The sequence below is a fragment of the Oncorhynchus gorbuscha genome, linkage group LG24 (assembly GCF_021184085.1).
Source record: "Oncorhynchus gorbuscha isolate QuinsamMale2020 ecotype Even-year linkage group LG24, OgorEven_v1.0, whole genome shotgun sequence".
Classification (NCBI taxonomy): Eukaryota; Metazoa; Chordata; class Actinopteri; order Salmoniformes; family Salmonidae; genus Oncorhynchus; species Oncorhynchus gorbuscha.
The window spans coordinates 52,636,878-52,652,836 of record NC_060196.1 but is presented as its reverse complement, the minus strand read 5'-3'; the positions used below and the strand labels follow the sequence as shown (position 1 = coordinate 52,652,836).

General features: G+C 43.2%; 1 protein-coding gene across 1 annotated transcript in view; it reads right to left on the bottom strand.

Moving 5' to 3' along the window:
- Positions 1-15,959, bottom strand: part of LOC124012997 (gamma-aminobutyric acid type B receptor subunit 2-like) — a 477,346-nt gene that overhangs the window by 173,943 nt on the left and 287,444 nt on the right. Inside the window, exon 4 of the mRNA XM_046327101.1 lies at positions 10,073-10,174. Within this exon, the coding sequence (XP_046183057.1) occupies positions 10,073-10,174 (102 nt within the window). The remainder of the gene's footprint in view (positions 1-10,072; positions 10,175-15,959) is intronic.

Genomic DNA, 15,959 nt, shown 5'->3' with positions numbered 1-15,959 from the left:
TGAGACATTCTACACATGTCACATGTCCATTTATCAGTGGAGAGTCACCAGCCTCTGTCATCACAGCTCCAATGGCCTCAGGGTGTTGGATGAACTAAATAGGATTATAACGCTACATATCAGTATGTTTCAGATCCAATAAACACACTATGCGTAACACACTCAGAACAGAACTCCAACGGGAGATAAAATGCGATGAAAAATCAACCTGTATTTCTGGTCATGTAATTCTAGGTTGTTTATGGGTCAAAGTAAAACACGCATCCAATGCCTTACAAAATGAAAAGGGTCTGCTGTAGCCAGGAATTGCTGTAGCCAGGAATTGTATAGGTTTATTAGCCGTAACAGCCCTCTATACCTCTATAGTACCTCCATGGGTGATTTTCCATCCGTACAACCCGGCATGGCGTGTGGTCCACAGTCACCACCTGCTTTCCCTTATCGCTACAGAAACCCCAATCAAAAGGCCACTTTTCCCCACAATACCTACAATGCCATGGTGGACCGTACTCATCAGAGCCAGAGTGCATGCTGGGAGTAAGCAGAGTAGTTGGGGGTTCTGTGTGGACCACTCTGCTTTGCAGACACTTGTCATTTTCAGAGCCCCTTGGCTCGACTTGAACCTGGCTCTCGTAGGGCTCTGTTCCTCCCAGGCCTGAATGGTGCCCCTGTACCCTGGAGGAAGGCACTTAACTCAAATGTCTCCAGCTGTGAGGGAACTGAATATGGACAATACCGGCCCAGAGACCTGATAATATCCACCATCCTCTGCCCTGGAACCAGGGGGGGATTGGGCATCAGATTGGGTCCCGCGGTTGGAAAAATGGACCCTGGACTGAAGGTCTCAGAGTTTTATTGTGAGAATTCTAAATTTGTACTAGTGGTCTCTACTTGACATGTAGCACCTGTTGCAGGTGGAACTGTTGCATGTAGCTGTTTAAAGGTTGTTCTGTTTGGGTCCTGCTGGTCTCTGGGATGGAGTTTTGTAATGGCTATTCTTATGCACTTTCAAGTCAGGTGGTTAGAGTACAGCTTTATCTTGGCCAGGTCGCAGTTGCAAATGAGAACTTGTTCTCAACTAGCCTACCTGGTTAAATAAAGGTGTTCTCAACTAGCCTACCTGGTTAAATAAAGGTGTTCTCAACTAGCCTACCTGGTTAAATAAAGGTGTTCTCAACTAGCCTACCTGGTTAAATAAAGGTGTTCTCAACTAGCCTACCTGGTTAAATAAAGGTGTTCTCAACTAGCCTACCTGGTTAAATAAAGGTGTTCTCAACTAGCCTACCTGGTTAAATAAAGGTGTTCTCAACTAGCCTACCTGGTTAAATAAAGGTGTTCTCAACTAGCCTACCTGGTTAAATAAAGGTGTTCTCAAATAGCCTACCTGGTTAAATAAAGGTGTTCTCAACTAGCCTACCTGGTTAAATAAAGGTGTTCTCAACTAGCCTACCTGGTTAAATAAAGGTGTTCTCAACTAGCCTACCTGGTTAAATAAAGGTGTTCTCAACTAGCCTACCTGGTTAAATAAAGGTGAAATAAAAAAAGACATGTATTAACCAATGGCAGCAGCTTCCCAGATGGTTGATTAATCCATGTTGCCGATGCTGTTTGTCACTTTACTCTTGGGTTAATGTAGTAACACTACAAAGCACAATGATGATGTGTAACACAACACTAGGCATGATTACATGGCTTTACTAAAACCTGGGGCTAAGTCCCAAATGCCACCCTATTCCCTATATAGTGCACTACTTTGACCAGGGCACATGGTCAAATGATGCTATTTGGGACACAGCCTGTATGAGGCAAACTAGGCCTGTTCATGAGCACGTCTATCTGTTTAATAGACTGACACTGTCTTATCCATTACAGTACCATCACGTCTGGCTTTGATGATTACTCCATAGCAAGAGCCTTTACTAGATCTAATAATGGACATTGTCTAATGATCAACACTAAAACACTTGTGTCAAACAACCGACTGACCGATGTGGTTTTCAGTCTGGACCGTGACCAGTTTAATACTGTGTGTTAGTGCTGGGCTGTAACAAAAACCTGCCCGCTCAATAGCTGTCCAGGACAGGAGACAGTTGAAGAACCCTGATCTTATAATAAGGCATTAGGAGATGTATTACAGATACATTAGGAGATGTATTACAGATACATTAGGAGATGTATTACAGATACATTAGGAGATGTATTACAGATACATTAGGAGATGTATTACAGATACATTAGGAGATGTATTACAGATACATTAGGAGATGTATTACAGATACATTAGGAGATGTATTACAGATACATTAGGAGATGTATTACAGATACATTAGGAGATGTATTACAGATACATTAGGAGATGTATTACAGATACATTAGGAGATGTATTACAGATACATTAGGAGATGTATTACAGCTGCATTAGGAGATGTATTACAGATACATTAGGAGATGTATTACAGCTGCATTAGGAGATGTATTACAGATACATTAGGAGATGTATTACAGATACATTAGGAGATGTATTGCAGATACATTAGGAGATGTATTACAGATACATTAGGATATGTATTACAGATACATTAGGATATGTATTACAGATACATTAGGAGATGTATTACAGCTGCATTAGGAGATGTATTACAGATACATTAGGAGATGTATTACAGATACATTAGGAGATGTATTACAGCTGCATTAGGAGATGTATTACAGATGCATTAGGAGATGTATTACAGATACATTAGGAGATGTATTACAGATACATTAGGAGATGTATTACAGATACATTAGGAGATGTATTGCAGATACATTAGGAGATGTATTACAGATACATTAGGAGATGTATTACAGATACATTAGGAGATGTATTACAGATACATTAGGAGATGTATACAGATACAGATACATTAGGAGATGTATTACAGATACATTAGGAGATGTATTACAGATACATTAGGAGATGTATTACAGATACATTAGGAGATGTATTACAGATACATTAGGAGATGTATTACAGATACATTAGGAGATGTATACAGATACATTAGGAGATGTATTACAGATACATTAGGAGATGTATTACAGATACATTAGGAGATGTATTACAGATACATTAGGAGATGTATTACAGATACATTAGGAGATGTATTACAGCTGCATTAGGAGATGTATTACAGATACATTAGGAGATGTATTACAGCTGCATTACATTAGGAGATGTATTACAGATACATTAGGAGATGTATTACAGATACATTAGGAGATGTATTGCAGATACATTAGGAGATGTATTACAGATACATTAGGATATGTATTACAGATACATTAGGATATGTATTACAGATACATTAGGAGATGTATTACAGCTGCATTAGGAGATGTATTACAGATACATTAGGAGATGTATTACAGATACATTAGGAGATGTATTACAGCTGCATTAGGAGATGTATTACAGATACATTAGGAGATGTATTACAGATACATTAGGAGATGTATTACAGATACATTAGGAGATGTATTACAGATACATTAGGAGATGTATTACAGATACATTAGGAGATGGAGATACATTAGGAGATGTATTACAGATACATTAGGAGATGTATTACAGATACATTAGGAGATGTATTACAGATACATTAGGAGATGTATTACAGATACATTAGGAGATGTATTACAGATACATTAGGAGATGTATTACAGATACATTAGGAGATGTATTACAGATACATTAGGAGATGTATTACAGATACATTAGGAGATGTATTACAGATACATTAGGAGATGTATTACAGATACATTAGGAGATGTATTACAGATACATTAGGAGATGTATTACAGATACATTAGGAGATGTATTACAGATACATTAGGAGATGTATTACAGATACATTAGGAGATGTATTACAGATACATTAGGAGATGTATTACAGATACATTAGGAGATGAGATACATTAGGAGATGTATTACAGATACATTAGGAGATGTATTACAGATACATTAGGAGATGTATTACAGATACATTAGGAGATGTATTACAGATACATTAGGAGATGTATTACAGCTGCATTAGGAGATGTATTACAGATACATTAGGAGATGTATTACAGCTGCATTAGGAGATGTATTACAGATACATTAGGAGATGTATTACAGATACATTAGGAGATATGTATTACAGCTGCATTAGGAGATGTATTACAGATACATTAGGAGATGTATTACAGATACATTAGGAGATGTATTACAGATACATTAGGAGATGAGATTGTATTACAGATACATTAGGAGATGTATTACAGCTACATTAGGAGATGTATTACAGATACATTAGGAGATGTATTACAGATACATTAGGAGATGTATTACAGCTGCATTAGGAGATGTATTACAGATACATTAGGAGATGTATTACAGCTGCATTAGGAGATGTATTACAGATACATTAGGAGATGTATTACAGATACATTAGGAGATGTATTACAGATACATTAGGAGATGTATTACAGATACATTAGGAGATGTATTACAGATACATTAGGAGATGTATTACAGATACATTAGGAGATGTATTACAGATACATTAGGAGATGTATTACAGATACATTAGGAGATGTATTACAGATACATTAGGAGATGTATTACAGATACATTAGGAGATGTATTACAGATACATTAGGAGATGTATTACAGATACATTAGGAGATGTATTACAGATACATTAGGAGATGTATTACAGATACATTAGGAGATGTATTATTACAGTATTACAGCTACATTAGGAGATGTATTACAGCTACATTAGGAGATGTATTACAGGAGATGTATTACAGATACATTAGGAGATGTATTACAGATACATTAGGAGATGTATTACAGATACATTAGGAGATGTATTACAGATACATTAGGAGATGTATTACAGATACATTAGGAGATGTATTACAGATACATTAGGAGATGTATTACAGCTACATTAGGAGATGTATTACAGATACATTAGGAGATGTATTACAGCTACATTAGGAGATGTATTACAGATACATTAGGAGATGTATTACAGATACATTAGGAGATGTATTACAGATACATTAGGAGATGTATTGCCATCCAACCTCCGTATTAGTCTAAACAAAGAGGTGTGATACTGATGAGTTAGAACCAGAGGCAGCAGTGTTATGAGAAGAGGTGTGATACTGATCAGTTAGAACCAGAGGCAGCAGTGTTATGAGAAGAGGTGTGATACTGATGAGTTAGAACCAGAGGCAGCAGTGTTATGAGAAGAGGTGTGATACTGAGGAGTTAGAACCAGAGGCAGCAGTGTCGTGAGAAGAGGTGTGATACTGATGAGTTAGAACCAGAGGCAGCAGTGTCATGAGAAGAGGTGTGATACTGAGGAGTTAGGCAGCAGTGTCATGAGAAGAGGTGTGATACTGATGAGTTAGAACCAGAGGCAGCAGTGTTATGAGAAGAGGTGTGATACTGATGAGTTAGAACCAGAGGCAGCAGTGTCATGAGAAGAGGTGTGATACTGATGAGTTAGAACCAGAGGCAGCAGTGTTATGAGAAGAGGTGTGATACTGATGAGTTAGAACCAGAGGCAGCAGTGTCATGAGAAGAGGTGTGATACTGATGAGTTAGAACCAGAGGCAGCAGTGTCATGAGAAGAGGTGTGATACTGATGAGTTAGAACCAGAGGCAGCAGTGTCATGAGAAGAGGTGTGATACTGATGAGTTAGAACCAGAGGCAGCAGTGTCATGAGAAGAGGTGTGATACTGAAGAGTTAGAACCAGAGGCAGCAGTGTCGTGAGAAGAGGTGTGATACTGATGAGTGAGAACCAGAGGCAGCAGTGTTATGTGAAACACATACTGCAGTTCTCAGCTATTCAGGGATTTGGAATACCAAAGGTACTACATCAATTTGAAAGCACAGGTAGGGAAATTTTGCCGAGTGGACAATGACATGTGGCTCCAAAAATGTTTATGCCATAACAGGCAATAAAGTGTCTGACAGACTAGTAATGGTATTAGTGCTGGAAGTAGCAGTGTTGGTTATTGCAGAGTCTTGGTTTGATTGTCAGTATTATCTTTAGCTGATCAAACAGTAATTCCATTGAAGATGTTAGTGGGTTTTGTGATATGGCTGGAGTCAGTTTATTCATGAGTGCACACCGTAGCAAACCTATAGCAAAACGTTTTGCAACGAAAACTAGTGTTTGATATTGGAAAAGCGTAGGTTAGTCATTTTATTTTTCGTCACGTTTTCTTCCAGTTAGTTCTTAATGTATACACCTCTGGTACATGGCCACAGCTTCTCCACAGACACATGAGTTTCCTGTGGTGTGCTCCTGACAGCTACCTCTCTGTTCTTAATCCATTCTGAGGAGTTTTACTTTGTGTGTGTGCGTGTATGTGCGTGTGTGTGTGCGTGCGGGCGCCTGAGAGAGACATATGGAAAGAAAGATAGAAAGAAAAGGAGAGAAAAAGACAAGTGAATATGAAAGAGAGTGAGAGACAGAGAGATGGGAGATAGAGTATAAGAGAAAAAGAGAGACAGCGCGAGAGAGAAATATATATATAGAGAGAGACTTCTCTTGCATTGGCAATCATAACATATGTTGCCCATGCCAATAAAGCCTTTCAATTGAAATTGAATTGAATTGAGAGAGAGAGCGAGTGAGGAAAGAAAGAGTGCATGGGAGATAAAGAGAAAGAAAGAGACAGACACACAAGAGAAACAGTCCCTGTACAGTACAGTTCCTATCTGATGGTGGTTGTCTGTTTCGGCCCCTGTGCAGTACAGTTCCTATCTGATGGTGGTAGTCTGTTTCGGCCCCTGTACAGTACAGTTCCTATCTGATGGTGGTTGTCTGTTTCGGCCCCTGTACAGTACAGTTCCTATCTGATGGTGGTCGTCTGTTTCGGCCCCTGTACAGTACAGTTCCTATCTGATGGTGGTCGTCTGTTTCGGCCCCTGTACAGTACAGTTCCTATCTGATGGTGGTTGTCTGTTTCGGCCCCTGTACAGTTCAGTTCCTATCTGATGGTGGTCGTCTGTTTCGGCCCCTGTACAGTACAGTTCCTATCTGATGGTGGTCGTCTGTTTCGGCCCCTGTACAGTACAGTTCCTATCTGATGGTGGTTGTCTGTTTCGGCCCCTGTACAGTACAGTTCCTATCTGATGGTGGTCGTCTGTTTCGGTCCCTGTACAGTACAGTTCCTATCTGATGGTGGTCGTCTGTTTCGGCCCCTGTACAGTACAGTTCCTATCTGATGGTGGTTGTCTGTTTCGGCCCCTGTACAGTACAGTTCCTATCTGATGGTGGTCATCTGTTTCGGCCCCTGTACAGTACAGTTCCTATCTGATGGTGGTCGTCTGTTTCGGCCCCTGTACAGTACAGTTCCTATCTGATGGTGGTTGTCTGTTTCGGCCCCTGTACAGTACAGTTCCTATCTGATGGTGGTTGTCTGTTTCGGCCCCTGTACAGTACAGTTCCTATCTGATGGTGGTTGTCTGTTTCGGCCCCTGTACAGTACAGTTCCTATCTGATGGTGGTTGTCTGTTTCGGCCCCTGTGCAGTACAGTTCCTATCTGATGGTGGTTGTCTGTTTCGGCCCCTGTACAGTACAGTTCCTATCTGATGGTGGTCGTCTGTTTCGGCCCCTGTACAGTACAGTTCCTATCTGATGGTGGTCGTCTGTTTCGGCCCCTGTACAGTACAGTTCCTATCTGATGGTGGTATGGTGGTTGTCTGTTTCGGCCCCTGTACAGTACAGTTCCTATCTGATGGTGGTCGTCTGTTTCGGCCCCTGTACAGTACAGTTCCTATCTGATGGTGGTCGTCTGTTTCGGCCCCTGTACAGTACAGTTCCTATCTGATGGTGGTTGTCTGTTTCGGCCCCTGTACAGTACAGTTCCTATCTGATGGTGGTTGTCTGTTTCGGCCCCTGTACAGTACAGTTCCTATCTGATGGTGGTTGTCTGTTTCGGCCCCTGTACAGTACAGTTCCTATCTGATGGTGGTTGTCTGTTTCGGCCCCTCTACAGTACAGTTCCTATCTGATGGTGGTATGGTGGTTGTCTCTTTCAGCACCGTGGACAGCATCTGACTGCTGCTCTCTCTCTAGGAATCCCATCACTACTGCAGATGTGAACTACAGTCTATTGGTGGCTACACACGTCATACCAGACGCCATGGCAACACTTCCTGCTCCAGACTGACTGATACGTGTCATCGTTTCTTATCACATTACATGGAAACAGGGGGACAGGCAACCGAATGGTGAGATGAGAGAGGAACTATCCCATCATGTGTCAGAGCTGTCACAGCCTGTCCCGCTCCAAAGAGAGGGCTTTAAAGCATTGCGAGACGACGGATCATTTGCATTTTTAACTCTCAGTTTAAAATGTCAGCTTTACACAAGTACATGTATATTATAGAAAGGCTCATAGTTCTCTTTCTCTGTGTGTGTGTTTGTGTGTGTGTGATTGTGCGTGTGTGTGTGTGCGAGTCAGAGAGAGAAAGAGAGAAAGAGAGTGTCTGTGTGAGGCTTCGCCAGCTCTTATGTGATGTGAGTTGATCAGAGAGCCGAGAGGCCTGCGGAGTGAGGGGCTTAGACAGTGTTGTGAGGGCTGAGAAGCCTGGGGAGTGAGGGCGTTAGACAGTGTTGTGAGGGCTGAGAAGCCTGGGGAGTGAGGGGCTTAGACAGTGTTGTGAGGGCTGAGAAGCATGGGGAGTCAGGGCGTTAGACAGTGTTGTGAGGGCTGAGAAGCCTGCGGAGTGAGGGGCTTAGACAGTGTTGTGAGGGCTGAGAAGCCTGGGGAGTGAGGGGCTTAGACAGTGTTCTGAGGGCTGAGAAGGCTGGGGAGTGAGGGCGTTAGACAGTGTTGTGAGGGCTGAGAAGCCTGGGGAGTGAGGGGCTTAGACAGTGTTGTGAGGGCTGAGAAGCCTGGGGAGTGAGGGCGTTAGACAGTGTTGTGAGGGCTGAGAAGCCTGGGGAGTGAGGGGCTTAGACAGTGTTGTGAGGGCTAAGAAGCCTGGGGAGTGAGGGCGTTAGACAGTGTTGTGAGGGCTGAGAAGCCTGGGGAGTGAGGGGCTTAGACAGTGTTGTGAGGGTTGAGAAACCTGGGGAGTGAGGGCGTTAGACAGTGTTGTGAGGGCTGAGAAGCCTGGGGAGTGAGGGGCTTAGACAGTGTTGTGAGGGCTGAGAAGGCTGGGGAGTGAGGGCGTTAGACAGTGTTGTGAGGGCTGAGAAGCCTGGGGAGTGAGGGGCTTAGACAGTGTTGTGAGGGTTGAGAAACCTGGGGAGTGAGGGCGTTAGACAGTGTTGTGAGGGCTGAGAAGCCTGGGGAGTGAGGGGCTTAGACAGTGTTGTGAGGGCTGAGAAGGCTGGGGAGTGAGGGCGTTAGACAGTGTTGTGAGGGCTGAGAAGCCTGGGGAGTGAGGGCGTTAGACAGTGTTGTGAGGGATGAGAAGCCTGGGGATGAGGGCGTTAGACAGTGTTGTGAGGGCTGAGAAGCTTGGGGAGTGAGGGCGTTAGACAGTGTTGTGAGGGATGAGAAGCCTGGGGAGTGAAGGTGTTAGACAGTGTTGTGAGGGCTGAGAAGCCTGGGGAGTGAGGGCGTTAGACAGTGTTGTCTAAGACTATTATCGGCCACTGCAGCTCCACTTTGGGCTCACAGGGTCACAGCTCGTGTGTGTGTGTGTGTGAATAACAGCAGCAGGTCATTATGGGTAACTGTCCAAACTCTCAGAACTACTGACATAACCGCATTGAGACACACCAGTGTCAACCAGTATTGAGGAAGAGGAATACTGGTACTGTATAATGCAAGAGATGATAAAACCATTTAGGGCACACCGTACATCTGATGTGTGTGACCTCCAGTTCATTTACTCCTGGAAGGTCTTAGACATGAAGGTCTTAGAAACATTCCGGGTGCCACTACAATAATATCAAGATCACCATGAGACACTCATTACTTTCATTCCTAAGGGGTTCTGGTCTGGTTCCACAGTACACTAAGTACCTATGCTGTACTGTAACTGGTTCTGGGGATCACTCACCTTCAGTTTCTTGACGTTGACACAGGGGTCGTTGGAGAAGCTCTCGGTGTCAGCGATCTGGATGTCTGCCTTTTCCAGCTCATTGGTCAAGTCATTCCTCACCTGGGAGAGACAGATAAAGTGAGAGAGAGAGAGAGAGAGAGAGAGAGAGAGAGAGAGAGAGAGAGAGAGAGAGAGAGAGAGAGAGAGAGAGAGAGAGAGAGAGAGAGAGAGAGAGAGAGAGAGAGAGAGAGAGAGAGAGAGAGAGAGAGAGAGAGAGAGAGAGAGAGAGAGAGAGAGAGAGAGAGAGAGAGAGAGAGAGAGAGAGAGAGAGAGAGAGAGAGAGAGAGACAGAGAGAGAGAGAGAGAGAGAGAGAGAGAGAGAGAGAGAGAGAGAGAGAGAGAGAGAGAGAGAGAGAGAGAGAGAGAGAGAGAGAGAGAGAGAGAGAGAGAGAGAGAGAGAGAGAGAGAGAGAGAGAGAGAGAGAGAGAGAGACAGAGAGAGACAGAGAGAGAGGAGAGAGAGGGAGAGAGAGAGAGAGAGAGAGAGAGAGAGAGAGAGAGAGAGAGAGAGAGAGAGAGAGAGAGAGAGAGAGAGAGAGAGAGAGAGAGAGACAGAGAGAGAGAGAGAGAGGAGAGAGAGAGAGAGAGAGAGAGAGAGAGAGAGAGAGAGAGAGAGAGACAGAGAGAGAGAGGAGAGAGAGAGAGAGAGAGAGAGAGAGAGAGAGAGAGAGAGAGAGAGAGAGAGAGAGAGAGAGAGAGAGAGAGAGAGAGAGAGAGAGAGGAGAGAGAGAGAGAGAGAGAGAGAGGGGCAATGGGAGAGAGAGAGAGAGAGAGAGAGAGAGAGAGAGACAGAGAGAGAGAGAGAGAGAGAGAGAGAGAGAGAGAGAGAGAGAGAGAGAGAGAGAGAGGGGGGCAATGGGTCATCATGTCATATCAGGTCTTATTTGAATAGTGCTTTTTAAAGATATATTTGGGACAAAGTGCTTACTAACAGCAATGCGGGCCTACACCCCAAAGAGGGCGACCAGAGGCGATAGACAGTGGCGAGCAGTAACCTTGAGAGTACCTTAGACCAGAGAGTAGGTTAGAGGGGATACTAAGCTGGGGACATCCACCCAGAGATACAGTAAGGTCTAATTGCACTGTTCTCCACTGTTCTCTGATTAACTTTGTAAAACGGTGTCTGTATCCCAAATGGCACCCTATTCTTATATAGTGCACTTCTTTTGTCCTGGTCAAAACTAGTAAACTACATAGGGCATAGGGTGCTAGCCTGGCTGCCTGTGGACAACCTCCAGTGGACCCTGCACCCCTACTGAGATTTGGACAGACATCAGTTATTTCTCCATTAATTTAGTCTCAGTATCCCCCCCAGCTGAAACCATTTGTAATTGTCAATTAATACGTTAGAATATAAATCAGGCTCAAGAAAATTGCCTCTTGGTTTTCGTTGAGTCTCAAACACTCGATATTAAACCGAGGAGGAAGTGAGCTCCATGTGTTCCTTAGCTAATGTTGACTTAACCCCGGGAGAGTAGTGGTCTTTTAGGAAAACATGCATCTGTTACTGCTGACACATTAGGGCACAGAAATATCTTTGCTTAGGAGGTCATGTATACTGAAAAGTGTGTCTCATAGTAGACCCAGGTGTGTATGAGTGAAAAGAGTGAAAATGAAGATAAAATTCATCATCACCAATTAGGATCTGGCCAGAAATACTTTAATCAGGTATAGAGCCCATTGCCCTCTATGATTGTGAAGTCTGGGGTCACAAACCAATCATTCACCAAATGTGACAAACACCAAATTGAGACTATGCATGTGTAACAGTATGAACTTTACATCCGTACCCTCGACCCGACCTGGGCGCGAACCAGGGATGCTCTGCACACATCAACAGTCACCCTCAAAGCATCATTACCCATCGCTACACAAAAGCCGCAGCCCTTGCAGAGCAAGGGGAACCACTACTTCAAGGTCTCAGAGCGATTGACGTCACCGATTGAAAAGCTACCAGTACGCACCACCGCTAACTAGCTAGCCATTTCGCATCGGCTACACATGCAGGATTCTGCAAAAACATCCTCTGTGTTCAACGTAAAATACCAAATAATGCAAGAAGAGAAGAATTAGGACGATACGCACTAATGATAAATATCCTGAAAAAGAGCCGTTAAATTCTACAACCACCTAAAAGGAAGCAATTCCCAAACCTTCCATAACAAAGCCATCACCTACAGAGAGATGAACCTGGAGAAGAGTTCACTAAGCAAGCTGGTCCTGGGGATCTGTTCACAAACACAAACACACCCTACAGAGCCCCAGTACAGCAACACAATTAGACCCAACCAAATCATGAGAAAACAAAAATATCATTACTTGACACATTGGAAAGAATTAACAAAAATTAGAGCAAATTGGAATGTTATTTGGCCCTAAACAGAGAGTACACAGTGGCAGAATACCTGACCACTGTGACTGACCCAAAATTAAGAAAAGCTTTGACTATGTAAAGACTCAGTAAGCATAGCCTTGCTATTGAGAGAGGCTGCCATAGGCAGACCTGGCTCTCAAGAGGAGACAGGCTCTGTGCACACTGCTCCAAAATGAGGTGGAAACCGAGCTGCACTTCCTAACCTCCTGCCAAATGTATGACCATAGTAGAGACATATATTTCCCTCAGATTACACAGCCCACAAGGAATTTGAAAAGCAACCAGTGAAGAACAAACACCATTGTAAATTCAACCCATATTTATGTTGATTTATTTTCCCTGTAGTACTTAAACCTTTTGCGGATCCCTTAAAGTGAAGATTCGAGCAGAGGGGCTGCAGGGCTCCAGCGCTACAGAGAGGAGCTCTGCAGAAGGCTGACCAGCCGTCGAGGCGAGAGGGGAACTCCAGGGGGGGGGGGGGGGGGGGGTTGAGTACGCTACAGTGTGATGTGATGAAAGTCAGCTACAGTAAAATGCTATAGTTTACTACAGCACTATCTAGGCAGGTCGAATCAAATCAAATGTTATTTTTCACATACTCATGGTTAGCAGATGTTAATGCAAGTGTAGCGAAATGCTTGTGCTTCTAGTTCCAACAATGCAGTAATATCTAACACGTAATCCAACCTAACAATTTCACAACAACTACCTTATACACAAGTCTAAAGGAATGAATAAGAATATGTACATAAAAATATATGGATGAGCGATGGCCGAACAGCATAGGCAAGATGTAGTAGATGGTATAGAGTACAGTATATACATATGAGATGAGTAATGTAGAGTATGTAAACATTATATTAAGTGGCATTGTTTAAAGTGGCTAGTGATACATTTTTTACATCAAATTTCCGTTATGAAAGTGGCTGGAGTTGAGTCAGTATGTTGGCAGCAGCCACTCAATGTTAGTAATGGCTGTTTAACAGTCTCATGGCCTTGAGATAGAAGCTGTTTTTCAGTCTCTCGGTCCCAGCTTTGATGCACCTGTACTGACCTTGCCTTCATAATGATAGAGGGGTGAACAGGCAGTGGCTCGGGTGGTTGTTGTCCTTGATGATCTTTATGTTCTTCCTGTGACATCGGGTGGTGTAGGTGTTCTGGGAGGCAGGTAGTTTGCCCCCGACCTCACTACCCTCTGGAGAGCCTTACGGTTGTGGGCTGAGCAATTGCCATACCAGGCGGTGATACAGTACGACAGGATGCTCTCAATTGTTTACATTTACATTTACATTTAAGTCATTTAGCAGCCGCTCTTATCCAGAGTAGTGCATCTGTAAAAGTTTGTGAGTGTTTTTGGTGACAAGCCGAATTTCTTCAGCCTCCTGAGGTTGAAGAGGCGCTGCTGCGCCTTCTTCACCTCACTGTCTGTTTGGGTGGACCATTGCAGTTTGTCCGTGATGTGTACTCCGAGGAACTTAAAACTTTCCACCTTGTCCACTACCGTCTTGTCAATGTGGATAGAGGGATGCTCTCTCTGCTGTTTCCTGAAGTCCACGATCATCTCCTTTGTTTTGTTGACATTGAGCGTGAGGTTCTTTTCCTGACACCACACTCCGAGGGCCCTCACCTCCTCCCTGTAGGCCGTCTCGTCGTTGTAGTTAATCAAGTCTACCACTGTAGTGTTGTCTGCAAACGTGTTGTCTACCTACCTTCAACACCCGTCAGGAAGTCCAGGACCCAGTTGCACAGGGCGGGGTCGAGACCCAGGGTCTCGGGCTTAATGACGAGTTTGGTGAAAAAGGCTTTAAGAGCCACGTGGCGTGAGTCAGTCATTTTGTGTTTGGGGTGTGTCTGTGTGTTAATGCATATGTGTATCTGTGTACTTCACTTGTAAACAGCATATCTAGGACATATTGGAACACTACCCTCTATTCATTGGGAAGCTACTATATGGTTGATGCAAGGAGCCAACGCAGTGGTAGGTAATGGACGTGATAATGTGGTAGATGATAATGTGAAGAGAAAGAGGTTTGCCTCCTTGTGCCATGTTGACTCCCGTAGTGGGTCAACTTTCTGTGGACTATGGCCGTGTTCCAAATGGCACCCTATTCCCTAATAAGTACTTTTCACCAGGGCCCATCAGAAAACCCATAAGGATCTGGTCAAAAGAAGTGTACTACATACTGTAGGGAGTAGGCGGCCATTTAAGACGCAACCAGGGCACACTCATTCTCCCTGATTCATTCTCTTGGCCTCACAGACTGCTAGCTATAGCTCAACCACCAATTCCTCTATGCTCAATTCTCAACAGCTATGACAAAATGTACCGTTTGAACTAAGCCGGTTCAATAAACACACACGTAGGAACGTGCGTAAGATCATGCACATGCACACACACAAACACTCACTCACGCACACAGACATTCTGTGGGGCCGCAGATGGATTTGTCCACTTCTGTTGGGAATGGAAGGAACATGACATCTATCAAATGGAAAAGCTCTTGAGAGAGACAAGGGCTGCTCTTGGAAACCGTCTGTCAGTGTATTCAAGTGTCTCCTTCTTTATGTCTGATTTAGGCCCGTAGATCCTTGACAGCATCAAAACAAAATGTATTAGCTTGTCGGCTCCAACGTATTGTTCCTGAAGAGCAAAACCAGCTTGTATTGATCCAGTAACTTTGCCAAGATGTTGTCTACTCATAGCAGAGCATTGAGCTAATGGTGGACAACTGTACTATGCTGTAGTATTTACAGTTAACTATAGTATAAATACTGTATTTAAAAAAAACTATAGGTACAATAGTAATGAATGTAGTTGTTTGCGGATTGTAGTTTACTGTAAAGTAAAGGGCGATACCTAGTCAGCTGTACAACTGAAATGTGTCTTCTGTATTTAACCCAACCCCTCTGAATCACTGTGGTATTTACTGTAGTGTTTTTGGGATTGTAGTATACTGTAGTATTTACTGTAGTGTTTTTGTGGTTTGTACTATAATGTAGTATTTACTGTAGTGTTTTTGCAGACTGCATTATAATGTAGTATTTACTGTAGTGTTTTTGCAGACTGCATTATAATGTAGTATTTACTGTAGTGTTTTTGCATAAATTACCATAATATTTACTATAGTGTTTTTGTTTGATTATGAAATGGAGTCATTCTCCTTCAGGAAACTTACTGGAAAAATACTAAAAAAACGAATCTTCCATAACCTGTAGGTAGGTGAATAGGTAGGTAGGTAGGTAGGTAGGTAGGTAGGTAGGTAGGTAGGTAGGTAGGTAGGTAGGTAAATAGGTAGGTAGGTAAATAGGTAGGTGGGTAGGTAGGTAAATATGTAGGTAGGTAAATAGGTAGGTAGGCAAATAGGTAGGTTGGTAAATAGGTAGGTAGGTAAATAGGTAGGTTGGTAAATAGGTAGGTAGGTAAATAGGTAGGTTGGTAAATAGGTAGGTAGGTAAATAGGTAGGTAGGTTA